The sequence below is a fragment of the Amphiprion ocellaris genome, chromosome 1 (assembly GCF_022539595.1).
Source record: "Amphiprion ocellaris isolate individual 3 ecotype Okinawa chromosome 1, ASM2253959v1, whole genome shotgun sequence".
NCBI classification, from domain to species: domain Eukaryota; kingdom Metazoa; phylum Chordata; class Actinopteri; family Pomacentridae; genus Amphiprion; species Amphiprion ocellaris.
This window is the reverse complement of record NC_072766.1, coordinates 13,888,102-13,902,349: the sequence shown is the minus strand read 5'-3', so window position 1 is coordinate 13,902,349 and position 14,248 is coordinate 13,888,102. Positions and strand designations below refer to the sequence as shown.

General features: G+C 38.5%; 1 protein-coding gene across 4 annotated transcripts; it reads left to right on the top strand.

The window, feature by feature from the left end:
• Positions 1 to 2,737: 2,737 nt before the first annotated feature.
• Positions 2,738 to 13,291, top strand: mthfsd (methenyltetrahydrofolate synthetase domain containing). Of its 4 annotated transcripts, none has more exons than XM_023283283.3 (8): positions 2,738 to 2,897; positions 3,036 to 3,139; positions 3,781 to 3,894; positions 5,875 to 5,988; positions 6,114 to 6,204; positions 7,819 to 7,931; positions 8,185 to 8,310; positions 11,286 to 13,291. In XM_023283283.3, exons 1-8 carry the CDS (start codon positions 2,870 to 2,872, stop codon positions 12,015 to 12,017), a joined length of 1,422 nt encoding a protein of 473 aa, XP_023139051.2. In that variant the 5' UTR covers positions 2,738 to 2,869; the 3' UTR covers positions 12,018 to 13,291. The 4 variants fall into 4 exon arrangements, with proteins under 4 accessions (XP_023139051.2, XP_054866947.1, XP_023139049.2 ...); XM_055010972.1 differs by lacking the exon at positions 3,781 to 3,894 and adding an exon at positions 3,940 to 4,049 and having other exon boundaries at positions 3,036 to 3,143; XM_023283281.3 differs by having other exon boundaries at positions 2,740 to 2,897; positions 3,000 to 3,139.
• The last annotated feature ends 957 nt before the right edge of the window (positions 13,292 to 14,248 follow it).

Here is a 14,248-nt window from a genome sequence, read left to right as displayed (position 1 = left end):
TTGCGCCAGTTTCCACAAAGCATTTTAGAGCACCATTCTCTGCACCCTGAGAAACCTTTAGTCGAGCCATAATTTGATGCTGAGAAAGCCCTTTTTCCTTATAATAACAATTTGATTCTGACTCCTTCTCTTAGTTCCCGTGCCATGCTTGCCACTATCATGGTGCTACTTAGCAATTGAGCAATGTGCTGCTGGAAACTTGAGGCATATTCACAACAGCTGAACAATGACCGAAAGCTAATTTACTTGAATAAGCCTCTGTTAAGTGAATCAAATCCACGTGAGTGTTTTCTGAATGCTGATTCAATGGAAACCAAAATTTTATCAAAAGGGGATAACCTGGTCAGTTCTACATGTTTTCTTAAATTTTATTGCTGACCTAAATAGTACCTAATGTAAAATTCATCATAATTTCTTGTTTTTAAGTGTTTCTGAAGCCACAAACTTTTTGGATTATTTCCAGATTTCTACAAAAAATACTTGTATATACATTTTTTGAAGTGGTCTCAGTCTTTTGGATATGTATAATTTCTGTGATATAATTTAGATCAAAATCTAATCTAAAACATTATCCAAGTAACATATAGAATAGAAGAGTTTATCCATACATCGCAAATGGCATCATCCAAAGCTGCACTTCCATTAAGTTTGAGTGCTTTAACACTATAAACTACTTTATTCAGTTTGTTTTAAAAAGTGTTATCCAAGAAAGGTTATATTCTCATATGCTTGCACATGCAGCAATAGGTTGCATGATCTATGAAGATAAATTACACAGTTATGTATTACACTTTTTTTTTATACGGATCCATGTAAATTAACAAAATATAATGCTTTTCCACTCGGCGGAGGAGAACCCTTCTCATGTTCTTAAAGCTATTCTCAGATAGTTCAGACCATCTGTACCATCTTTAAAACACCACAAACAACCATCAACTGGAATTTGACTGCAAATTCCTTAATAACACAACTTCAGCAAGAGCTGAGCACTACATCAGGTCATGTGCAAAGGTTTAGTGGCAGAAAACAACGCTGTAGAGATGGGATTTTGTCATTGGGAATGAAGTGTCCTTATTATACAGTCCTCATGTAAATATTAATTGTTACAGTCTGTGACAGTTCATTTGTGGTGAATTGGAGGCCTGAAAAGGCTGTGTCTAAAATGCACATGACATCTAAATTCCTGCAGGTGGTGCTCCAGTTTAGTGTTAAAGTAAAATTTGAGAAATGCGGGTTAAAGAACAGACAACAGTTTGTCTACATTTACTACAATAATAATTAAAGAGTGGCATCAGAATGTTTTAAATCACTGTGTTCCTCCTTTACTTCCATGTGTCGGAAAACCACAGTGGTGACGTAGGTCCCTGAAAATTTTAAATTGCAGCTTCTAAATACAATAATTCAGTGTGTGCAAATGCACTAAGCATGGTGATGGGCTTCAGTGAACACATGATTCTGTGCTTTCACTGAGAGCCACTGAGATGCACACTAATGAGTAAATCCATCATATAAACTATAAAGATGTACAATAGCTGGACACCCAGATTTGAAATGATTTTGACTGGCAGTGTTTTGGCAGCTACTTCTTCATCTAATTGTCAGTTTTATTGCTCACAGGGATAAAAACCATACACAAATACAGTATCCTTCTGTGCTATTTGCAGCACAGTGCTGTTTCCCAGCAACTTTAGATCAGCTCTCCTGGCTGTCATCACATCCCACAACACAAATTCTCTGGTCAACAACACTCAAAGTAAGAATGCATCTTCACTTGACTGGTGTCCATTTTTGGGCAGTTACCTCAACTTCCATGTATGATTTGGTTTCCATGCAAGACCACACTGTCATCACTGCCAACAGCTTGCCAACAATTACAGTGTCATTCAAGACAACTAGCTGCCATGAAAGTCCAACACTGAAGCCACAACCTCATCCTGCTGGTTTTGCTCCAGAGATGCCGAATTGGTCCCTTCCTTGCACAGACAATAGTCTGTGTTTGCACTTCTGCAAATTCATTTGGCTGGGCACCTCAAATATTTACATCAGCCCATCCCATCCTGTCTTCCACTTTCCCATGCCGTCACCTGCAATACCATTTCTAGCTGTGTGAGTATGCCTGAAATGAAAAATAAAACAAAAAACAATTCTACTATTTCAATAAGCAGACATTTTTATCTAATGTGACGTACTGAAAACATATATGTCTGGTTGAGTACTGTTTGTGTTGATGATAACATGCATTTTTTGCTTCTTCTATACACAGATAAAGTGAAGTCATCAGGTCAAAGCATGTCAACCACTGCAGGAAAAGGCATGAAATCCTTCACTGAAAAAGAAGTAGCAGAAAAAAAAAACAAAATTTGCATTGAATTTAATAATGTTCAATCTTATCTTAATCGCTTTAAATTCAATTTTTGGCGGCAATTTCTATGTGGTCGTGTGTTTTTGTCACAGCTTGTCTCAATGTCCTGCTCTGTTTCATCTAAACCACAATGAGTTGCTTTGTTGAAAGGTGCAACACAAACACACTTGTCAAGACAAAGAGGAGAAAGGAGCAGTACAGTAAAGCTGAACAAAAATGCAAATAGTCACGTATAAAATGTATTTCACGTGACATAAAAACTGTTATTTCATATTATGTCTTCTTGTATCTATTTTTAAACTACTTCCAGTGGTCTACGGTAGCCAGGAAGCCACCTTCGCTTTCGCGTTTTAATAATACCGTCCTTCCGAGCCGCCGTAGGAATGATAAACATTGACAAGCAGCTGTTCCTTCAGTATTATGTTACACAGTTCACGTGTGAGATTTCACTGCGCCAACTGTAGCCGAGAGTTGTAGAAGAAACCACGTTGTATCACAATTAACACAATGGAGCCCGTCATAAAAATAAAGCCGGGTAGGTTGAATGTTCGTCACATTTGTTTTGTCGATAAAATTTAATGTCGCCTCGCTGCCTGTTAATTTAAGTCAATGTTGCTTCGTCTTGCTTCACTTATAGCGTTTGTGGTAGAAACCTGCTTCGTTTTCTCTCCAGGAGCGTCGAAATGGGACATTCGTCAGAAAGTTTGGGACTACATCGAAGAAAAGAATCTGGCCAACTTTCCGAGGCCTGTTCACAACAGAATCCCAAATTTCAAGGCAGGTTAAAGCTGCAGCAGTTCAACACCGACACTTTCTAAATGTGACTCAGCTAACAAATTAGCTTAGTAACGGCTTTGTTGTGTCATTCAGAGTGTTTTTTTCATGCAAGTTCATACATAATATTTAATAGAGACCTAATTATGATGAGAGATAAGCATACCAGACTTGGAAACCTAGTAGGTTATAAAATCACAAAGTAAACACCATTATACAGAATAACTTTTAATCTGAAGGATATTTTGTTGAGGATTTGGTAGTTTATTAGGTAAAATCAGGTCATCCTCTTTAGTAATTAGTCATTTATCAAGAGTTTTCTTTGCAGAACTCAGTTTAATAATCAAATCAAATATTACATTTTTAACAATATAATTTCTCTAATCAAAGTTACCAAAGGAAACAGTGAGTCTGCCTTAACTGACAGCAGTGGACCCTTATTCATGTAAGCATGTGTGTTCTGTAAACTGACATGCTAAATAACTGAAGCTACGACTGTATGGATGAAATAATTCCTGCAACAGTGACTCCAGCGAGTCAGGTTTGTACCACAGCTTTTGACTGTTTATCTTTAATTTCCAGTGATTAATGACTGTCCTGTCTGTGCACCCATGTCTTTCTCTTCCTGTGTGCTTACTGGCCAGGGTGCAATTCAAGCATGCAACAGGCTTGCAGACCTGCAGGAGTTCAAGCTGAGCCAGACAGTCAAAGTAAACCCAGACAGACCCCAGCAGCAGGCTCGCTTTGTCACTCTGGAATTAAGTTGACTTAAATCGAATGCCCTCCTTTTCCTCTTTAGGGAGCTTTTGGGGCCTGCGCCAAGGTGTCGGAGCTGCAGGTGTTCAGCCAGACAGCTGAGGTGAAGGTGGATCCTGATAAACCTTTGGAGGGCGCCCGGCTGGCGGTGCTACAGGTAGCACTGCATTGTGGGAAAAGCTTCAAGAGCCAGAGTGCCACAGGCTGTATTATAGAAAATTCTTTCTGCTCCCTCCCCTGTTTTGGAGTGATTTCTGTTTGACCTACATTTCTGGTCAAAAGTTTTAGAACGTCCCAATTTTTTCAATTTGTTATTGAAATTCAAGTAGTTCAAGTCCAATGAATAGCTTGAAATGGTACAAATGTAAGTGGTGAACTGCCAAAAGTAAAAAAAAAAAAGGTAAGGTTACCAAAACTGAAAATAATGTACATTTCAGAATTATACAAAAAGGCCTTTTTCAGGGAACAAGAAATGGTTTAATAACTTAAAGCTGTTCTGCAGCAATGTAGGTTGATCAAGCCTTGATAGTTGGTGCTACCAAATCCTACAGGTGTTCCAACTTTTCTTGATTACTTACAACCCCCTCTGTCTGCATAAAAGTAGTGTTGGAACACACTGTGGCACCATACCCTCGAGAGCATTATTTGAACAGTATTGTACTGCAGAAAATAGTGTGTTGCTATAAAAATGGTGAGGAAAAGGCAATTAGCAATAGAAGAGAGACAGACCATCATAACACTTAAAAATGTAAGGCTTTCCTACAGAGAAATTCACAAAGTCAAGGTGTCAGTGAGTACAGTTTTCTTCACCATCAAAAGGCACTCAGGAAGAGGTCTGGAAGACCCAAAGCTACAACAGAATCAGAAGACAAGTTTCTGAGAGTCAAGAGTTTGGTGATAAGTGGCTCACTGGACAACAGCTTCAAGCACAGCTTAATAGTGGACTTTGAGTTGCAGGTTTCACAGGTTGAGTTGCAGCAAGAAAGCCATAAGATGTCAGAATAAACAAAAAGAGGCTTGCCTGGGCCATGAAACACCTACTACTGAAGACTGGAAGAAGGTGTTATGAACTGATGAATCAAAATTATAAATCTTTGGTTCATCACGCAGGATTTTTGGTCAGGGTCGTTGACTTGACCAGAGTAAAAGGTACCCTGAACCAAAACAGCTACAACAGTATTCTGCAGCACCATGCAGTACCCTCTGGTATGAGAATAGTTGGTCAGAGGTTCATCCTACAGCAAGATAATGACCCAAAATATAAGTCCAAGCTTTGCCAGAACTACCTTAGGAAAAAGAACAAGACAACAAGACGGTAAGCTTGAAAACATGGAGTGGCCAACAAGGTCTCCAGATTTAAACCCCATGGAGCTGGTTTGGGATGAACTGGACAGAAGAATGAAAGCAAAGAAACCAAGTGCCACACATTTATGGGAACTTCTGCAACAGAGCTGGGAAGAACTTTCTGAAGAATATTTGATTTCCATTATGGAAAGAATGCCACGAGTGTGTTCAGCTGTTTTATCTGCCAAAAGTGGCTGCTTTGATGAGTCAAAAAATTTAGCATGTATTTCGGTTTCTAAATTGATTTTTTTTTTGTATCTTCATTTGTTTATTTCTTCTATGCTTTCATTTCAGAGTACAATGAGACATTAGCATGCAGAATTTCCAATAAAAAACTGGAAGAATTGGGGTGTTCTAAAATATTTGACTGGTAGTGTGCATGTACAGGTTTCAATGAGCAATTCTAAATCCTCTATTGGACTATTTGCTAAGTATGAGTTTCTGTATTGCAACCTCTGGGTCACTTCCTCAGGTGACATTTCTGGCACATTACTGCGTTACATTTGCTGATTTTAAGTCTACAAAATGTTTGCTGTTTTACCGTCATTCATTGAGCTTCATCCAGTTCACTATTAACTCCCAGTCATGTTAAATAATTCTTAATCTTTGGTTGCACATTTTTGAAATAATCCTCACAGGCAAGGAAAACTTTATTGGTCCCAACTCCTCGTCTTCGCACCGGTCTTTTCAACAAGATTACTCCTCCACAAGGAGCCAGCAAAGAACAACTACGCATATGCTCTTCCTCTCAGGTTGTAATTCACCGATTTTTGCAAATTTTCATCAGCATTTTCAGAAAATATAGTCATAAACCGCTATTTAGAATTTTTTTTTTTTTATTCTCTTCCTGTCCTCTGAACTTCTAAACCTCCTGCAGGGTGTGAAAGACTTCAGTGTACCTGTTGGCCTGGATGCAAAGGTGAAGGTAGACCTGGTGGTGGTCGGCTCTGTGGCTGTGTCAGAGAAAGGTGACTATTGTTGACACAAAACATTTAACATGTACAAGTTCAATTTATTACTGGTAGCTTAAATATATTGCAAATTTGCTCCACTAACAGATCAGCTAGTGTAAACCTGCATCATGCTTGACAATGAGACTATTTATTTATGGAGTTTCATGGTGTTTTATGGTTATGGCAAATGAACAGTTCTGAGTTCAAGATCAATTTTACTATATGGACAGTAAAGTATATCAAATCTAATACACAGTATGTTAAAACACACTGCGCCTCCTCTTTAAACTCAAGCAGTTTTTGTGCATTTTTTGTTCTTGTTACATTTTTACTAACTGTGGGCTCATTTCTTTAGTACAATATGAAAACCTGCATCTCTGTCATTACAGTGCAAGTATGACTTGATGTAGAAAGAAATCAGAAATGTATTCTTTGCAAGATGGCACAGTTATAATGCCAAACATTTAAAAAAGCTTATTTTTTTTTAAATTGGAAAAACCTGGAATCCACATGTGCAATATTTTTCCACAGGTGTTTTCAGTACTGTCAAAAAAAGTTGACGCTGCATACAATAAATGTTTTAGTACTTACGTCTTTATTGATTTTCCATACTTGTTTACTATCGCTCCGTGTAAACACAGTCTGCAGTCCAGCTGAAAATTAATAAAGTGATTTTGGTGAAATATCACGGTTTTACGTTTAGGTTTGGTTATGTTTCTTGATGGACCATCAAAGCAGAAAATTGAATGCTATTTTTGCAGTTTCTGGCTCTGATAAATTGTGTAATTTTGCTGATTTTCAAATCTGCTGCGGGGTTTTGGGGCGCCGTAGGTTAAACAGTAGTTCTAGGCACTTGTGTAGCCTGTGTTGTTGCTGGTTGTTTATTTCAGTTTAAGTGCTAGTGACAGAAAAGACTCTGTGAGCAGCAAAATCATCAGTATACTTTTCCATCCCGTGCTCATTGTAATGAACATCAGATTGTCTAGAAGCACTGACTCTGTCCGAAGACTCAGTGTGTTATTAGATACTCATTCTGCTAAATCAGTACTTGGAAGATTAGAAATGATATCTTGTAAGGGTTGTTTATTTCACTGTGGAAAATGACAGGAGCCTGAATGCACTGGAATCATGTGCAATCCATTTTGCTCCTTGTGGGTTCTCCGCTGTGTTCTGCCCTCCATGTAAATTGCATAATCACTCACAATGCATGCTGATCTTCATTTCCAAAATGCCCTGAGATACATGATGCAGTGTTGTGGTGAAACAGACATGTTTACTGTAGTGCGTACATTTCCAAATGACTGCATGGTTTTCTGAAAACATTTGTTGTACAGAGTTCATCCACGTTCACATCAGACTACATTTAATTAAGTTATTTTCATAATTTGGAAACGTCATTACAGCTGTCCTCAACATGCAAGTCGGTGTGTTTGTAATTCAGTGCTGCTTTTAGATTGAAAGTCTCTGTTTTTGCTTAATTTTTAGAAATAATAGCTGTAATGCAAATGAAATAAACCTGTGATCTCAGCAAAATAACTCACTGAAGATCTGATGTTGACAGTAATTTTCTATTTACACAACGCAGAACTTCCCTTTAAATGCTCTAATGTCATCCATCTCCTCTTGTAGGCTTTCGGATTGGAAAAGGAGAGGGCTATGCTGACATGGAGTATGGCATGATGGCCTCAATGGGAGCTGTGGATGAGTCGACTGTGGTGGTTACTGTTGTCCACGACTGCCAGGTCAGTTTCTACTTGGAACTTACTGAACAGACCAGAACTTGAACACTTGTTTTTCCTAGCAACAACACTGACTTCATCATATAAAATCATGACAAACACTGTAGCTTTAAAAATGGTAAAATAAGTTTTAGAAGTTCTATTCTTGCCTACACTGATGTGATTACACTCATACTTGTGACTTTAACTTCTTTCTTTCTGTCTAAAATTGGATCAACTGTTGTTTCAGAACTGTTTGGGCTATTTATGCTTTCAGGTTGTGGATATTCCAGAGGAGCTTATGGGAAGTCATGATCTGACTGTAGACTACATCCTAACACCCACCAGAGTAATTAAAACAAATTGCCAGCTACCCAAGCCACAGGGGATCATCTGGACCAAGGTACACTTCAGTAACTTTCCTTTGTTTGTGTCATGCTGTTCTAAGTTCAAAGTTATTCCATGGTAGAGTTGATTTAAAAGGGTGCCACAGTGAACTATACAAATATACCCGCTTTTAACCTTAGCTAGCTTGTTCAAAGCACTTTGTCTGTGCCAAAAGAGAAATAATATTCCCTAAAATATAACTAAAAGTGTCAGATTTTTTAAGGATGTCCACTGATTACTTAAACATCATTTTAATTTGTAGTATTTAAAATGACTATTAAGCCCTTTAACCCACTTTCTTGCATTTTAAAATCTTTGTAAAAATATAGGAAAAACCTGGCTATAGACAAGATGACTGACCCAAACCACAGAGGTTGTTTTTGTGATTTTCATGACACATTAATGACTCCTATGGCATAATGTTGAAAGAGTATTTAAGTATTGTGACTGACTGAGACTTTTTTATGTTTTGTAACTCACAAAATCCTACTTCAACGTATTTCTCTTACTGTTTTTTTTTGTTTGTTTTTTTTTTTGTCTGCATTTGTTCTCATTGTTTAACTCCACAAAAGGTGTCAACATTGTATGAGATTGATGCATATTATAGTCTTGCAGCCAAATATTTTAATATTTAGTGTATGTGTGTGACCATCACCGGCCCTCCCTGAAAGCTAAGCAGATATTCTTTATTAGAATTCCCTATTATGAGCCAGGGAGGGCAGTGCTACACCTCAGTGATGTGTGGGGGAAACAAAGACTGGACAGGACGAACAGGACGAACAAGGATAGAGAATAACAGGTGGTGCTATTGCAATTAAAGATTGTAAGGTGGTGTGTTATTCCCAACTACTAACTGCCCATCAATAAAACAGAAAGAAAGAAAAAATTAATTAGAAAAAAGAAAACCAACACAAAAGAAAAAGAGATTCAATAAATAAATAAACAAGTAGTACTGAGCACCATAATTGTGGATGTCTTGACAGTATAGAATAGGATGGAATAGAATAGGCCAGAATATTTCTCTTACTGTTGTGGGTGTTTCTGTAAAATGACTTGAAATGAAAATCTGTTTTACGTGAGTGTTTAATATTTTGTGATTGACGGTCCAACCCCATCTGTGTTCCTGAGAAATGTCCTTATAGTTCAGATCACCTCAGAAGCAGTTAGTTAAAAAAATTCAGCTTCAATTTTGTAGACAAAAATACCCTAGGCTATAGATCACAAGTAACTACTTTACCAACAGAACTAATATGTGCATATCCATCAAATGAACACGTTAGACACAGCGAACTTTAGTTAACTAAAATTAACTTTGTTTTAAATCACTTCCATTTCTGGATATGTGATGTTAGAATATCTGAATCTGTTGTACACATAGACACATATAGTGTGTGTGTTTTTTGTAGATTTTTCAAGAAAATGTGGTCTGGTGCTTAGGATTGGTTTCATTGTAAAGAATTAAATGTGCAACATTTTTAATTTAGGAATATTGAAGATTTTACCTTTAGTAGTGAACTATTTAAATGTTCTCTGCCTTCTTATTATTGTTAGATAAAGGCTTAAAGGCCTTAAGTCCAACACCCCTATAACTGCATGGAGAACAGATAATGCATGAAATATGATATTGTTCATTATATAATAGCTTAGCTTGTTTATACGTTTGAGAGAAAAGACATGCCTAAATTAGACCAATAAAAATCACAACCGTTAGTGTCAACAATTTTGTTGCAGAAAAATGCTGAAATAGAAATAAGCCCAAAAGTACCTTTTCAAAGGACGTTTTTTCATGTCCCATTAGAAACATGCAGAAAGTCAGCGGAGGAAGAATAAGGAGTCATGCATAAAACTGTATTTACTCACAGTTTATAAGCCATACTCTTGTATTCATAATCTGTGCACGGCCAGAAATTTGTAAACCATGTTTACAGATTTGTAAATTACTTCTTTTTATATCTATTAAAGGTGACCACGTTCACCAAGTAAGTCCACTTTAACTAAATTTAAGTATAGACTTAATGCTACTTTGTGTTTTGCATTAGACTTATCAAATAACTAAATAAAAATTTTAACTAAAATGTTAAAAAGAACAAACATTTAGGTGTATCTTTGAGTGGACCTGTCCTGTGAAGTTTCAGTTTTCTTAGGACCTGGTTAAGGACTACACACCTTCATGACCCTTTCATGGCTTTCATGGCATCAGACATAAGCTTAAATAGCAGGATTGTAGAGAAATGTTCTGTCCTGGGCAAAATGTGAAGTGCTTTTCTGTAGTGACGCTGCCCTCTAATGGACTTGTAATGGAACTACCTGAAACTACACCTCGTCAGGAGACTGCCTTTGAGTCCATTTAATTTAGTAATGCTACATTAATATGAGTTTTGCTTTTATATACGGAGCATCTAAAGGCTGACATACATATCTATCACTGACAGAGGAATGTAGTGTTTTTCATTCTGATAATTAGTCTTTAATTAGACATGATGGAGGGTATTATTCTTATCATGTGGCAGGTTTGTGTGTAACCTCTGGGTTCCTTAAGACACCCGTCTAAGTAAACAGGACCCAGTGACCTCACCGACAGGAAGGCCGAGTCTGATCATCAAAGACTCCCCTGCCCAGCCACCTTGGCTCTGCAGGGGCAGGGGAACGACAGGTCAAACAGGCCAGTGTAAAAACAATAGGCCCGTATATCCTTTACAGGACTGGTCGGCATCAAAGGCTGCCAAGACACTTGAAGACCCAACAAATCAAGAAAGCAGACTTTATTTTTAACTGCTTGGGAAGTGAAATATCCTGCTGCCATGAAGATAGTTATTAAGCATGGGCTATGAGCAGGATGGAATAATACATTTTAATTTGTTAGCTTTCTCTTAATTATTTGAAGTCATGCTTAGGTGTATTGTATTGACCCTGAACAGGGCTGTTTGTTTGCTTTGTATAACACCCCTCACCCTTCAGTCTTTCTGAGCCTGTCCAGTTTTGTGTCTTCAGCTGGACACAGAAAAGCTGGAGAAGATCCCCATCCTGAGGAAGCTGCGTGCTCTGGAGGAGCAGGCTGGGAAGGATGTGACACTGGGGGCAGCGCCTGTTGCAGCAGAGCCTGTTCTGCAGACCAGTCAACCAAAAAAGCAAACCAGACGGAGGCCAAGGCAGAGCACTGAGCAGGATGCTGAGGGAGAATCCAGACAGGAGAAAAGAGTGGAGGCAGAACAGAAAGCCAGACAGCGCCCAGCTAGAGTGAGGAAAGAAAGCCGAGGAGAAGGCAGGGGAGGCAATGAGGGAGAAACCACCAAGACTGTAAAGGGAAAAAGCAGAGGGAAGGAGCAAGGCCCAGAAGAGGGTGGAGGTGAAGCAGGGTCACAGCGTAAGCTCCCTCTGAGTGTGACCACAGTTTACCTGGGGGGAATCCCTGCTGGGCTGCGGGTTAGTGAGCTGAAAACTGCCCTCAGAGAGCGAGAGGCTGCTCCACTGAGGCTCACCTGGCAGGGAGCTCAACACAGGGCCTTCCTGGACTACAGCGACCCTCAGGCTGCTGATCAGGCCCTGGAGGCTCTGCAGGGTCTCTGTCTGAATGATCACAGCCTGCAGGCCGAGCTGGCCAAGAGCCAACGGGGCAGCAAGAGGTCTGGACAGTCCAGTCGGAGACCAAGACCATCAACCGCTCCGAAGTCCAAAACAACACCACCAGATACGAAGAATAACACTGAAAAGACTGAGCAGTAAAAGCTATATGCAGTACACAGGCCCAAAAGTATTCATTTTGGTACACGTCTAAATACCTAAAGAAGATTTTAGCTTGTTTTATAATATTTTTTGATTTACTACAAGAGGATCTCCGTTATAATTTAAAGAGCTTAATGGTAACTAAAAATGTGAGGAATTTAATTACTGAACCACAGCATTATAAAGCAGAAAGGGATTTTTTTACAGAGCATCTCACAGTGCTTAAACATAGACGAATGTGCCTTGTTTTATTTACACACTCCTGGTTTGTGTGTCCTGATGGCCTTTCTTCCCTCAGTGTGTTTTTTTTGACGGATTCCTAGATAAACACTACAGTTATTTCCTGTTTGAGACCTAGACCGACTACAGTCTATCAGTGTAACATAGATTTAAAAAGTAAGTGTTTAGAACTTTTTTTCTACAGCTATCTGTCACTCTCACCTCCTCAAAGATATCTGTGTTCTCAGACCTTTTTTTCTGCTTGTTATTTATTCCAAAAACCTTAAACTGAGGCCTTGGGTCAAAGAATAGCTGCTTAGTTTTTGTTGCAGATGGCACCACCGTGTGGCCAGTTATGCGATTTAGACATCCATGAAGCATGTAGTGTATAGTAAAATATACATTTCGTGGTCTAGCATTTATGTATCCTTATGGGCCACAACAATGTTTGACTACACAGATTTCCCACTATTTTTTTTTTTTTTTTGGAAAGCACATTTTTTGCCACCCCACAAATTTCATCCAGTCTCATTAAATCTATCAAATTTGAATGCCTTTAAAACACCATGTACATTACACATTTTTTTTTCTATTCCATTACCAAGATGTGAAATAGTTGTGGCCCATTTGACAAAAATTGCCATAAATCTTGGAACACACTGTGCAATTTCAGCCAAATTTAAAGGACGTGAACACGCTGCCAATGCCATTTTGATTGCAAACTAAAGAAATTTCATAGGTTTATGTACTTATAATGTACTAGAAATTAACACAATTTGAAGATTTAAAGCTACATGCAATCCATAAACAGGTAAACTTTTTTTAAAATTTCAACCAAACTATACAGGATTGTATAACCTTAATCCAAGTTCTTAGTTTCCACTTATAGAGTTTTTCAAAGTATTTTAGAAATAGATGCATTTGTACCTTTTATTGATTAAAAACAACCTTTTCAGTGCATTCTGTTTGGTTAGGTCAGTGTGAGTATGATGCCAGCCTCAATGCTGAACGACAGTTGTGTCACATAACGTTCTTTACTAAAGAGTTTGACTGCACCGGTTCAGTCTTAGTGTCTTTTTTTTTTAAAAAACAAAGAATTTTGCTGGGTCTTGTTTTGATAAATATTCAAGGGATTATGAATCTGTATGTTGTTTTGCAGCATTTGAGAAATTACACTGATTGCAGAGGAGACTGTGAAGCTTGATCCCCTTCAAATTATTGATCTACTAAAGAGGAAGAACTTTAAGGTCAGACGTTAACTTGAACATGGTGTTTCGGGCCACTTATTGGTTTTTGACAGAAGTTGGAGTGGTGATACATTTCACACAGTTGGAACATGCAATTCAGCAAACTCAACTTTTAAACTTTAGGCTGCAGCATTGATTTTTGTGGGAATGTATAAAGATTACTGTTTTTGTAATAACTTGCTTCATTTCCGGGAGGATGACCTTTTACTGTTGCTTTGTTTTTGAAGATGGTATATCTGCAGTAATATTGCTATTTTATAGACAGAACACCAGACAACTTTACATTTAAGTAGCAGAAATAATAATAGAAGCAACAAAGTCACTTATCCAGACTTGAATGCCCAATAACCTGCATGTTTTTGCGTACATGTTTCCGTGTTTCTGCACAGATGTTACCTGCTAAATGATCACCGCAGTGCCAGGAAAGTGTCCAACTTTTCATTGAAGTCTTGGTTGCATTGAGACACAAGCACACGGTATGTCTGTCTGCACAGTGCAGGCCTCAGGCTTTTTATGGAGCTGTCATCCAGGCCTGGCCAGGGAGCAGCTGTGAAGCTCCATCTCTCTCCCTGAGCCCCGCCAGAGTGCTGAACCTCGGCAAATGTCATCAGTTTGTTAATGTGCTGTTCCACTGCTGTTGATCCTGCTTACCCCTGTGCTCCATGGCATGCTCGTTTTACTGGGGTTCAGTCAGTGGTCATGTTGTGAGACTGCAAAGCCAGGCAAGTATCAAACCAGAGCATATTACATCCTCTTGTAAAGATA

What these genes read in the sequence shown, in the direction of transcription:
- mthfsd (XM_023283281.3), top strand. Translation starts at nt 2,870, where the DNA reads ATGGAGCCCGTCATAAAAATAAAGCCGG. An exon ending in CTCGCTTTGTCACTCTGGAA is followed by an intron (nt 3,895 to 5,874) that starts TTAAGTTGACTT and finishes TAATCCTCACAG; the next exon opens with GCAAGGAAAACTTTATTGGT. An exon ending in AGGGGATCATCTGGACCAAG is followed by an intron (nt 8,311 to 11,285) that starts GTACACTTCAGT and finishes TTGTGTCTTCAG; the next exon opens with CTGGACACAGAAAAGCTGGA.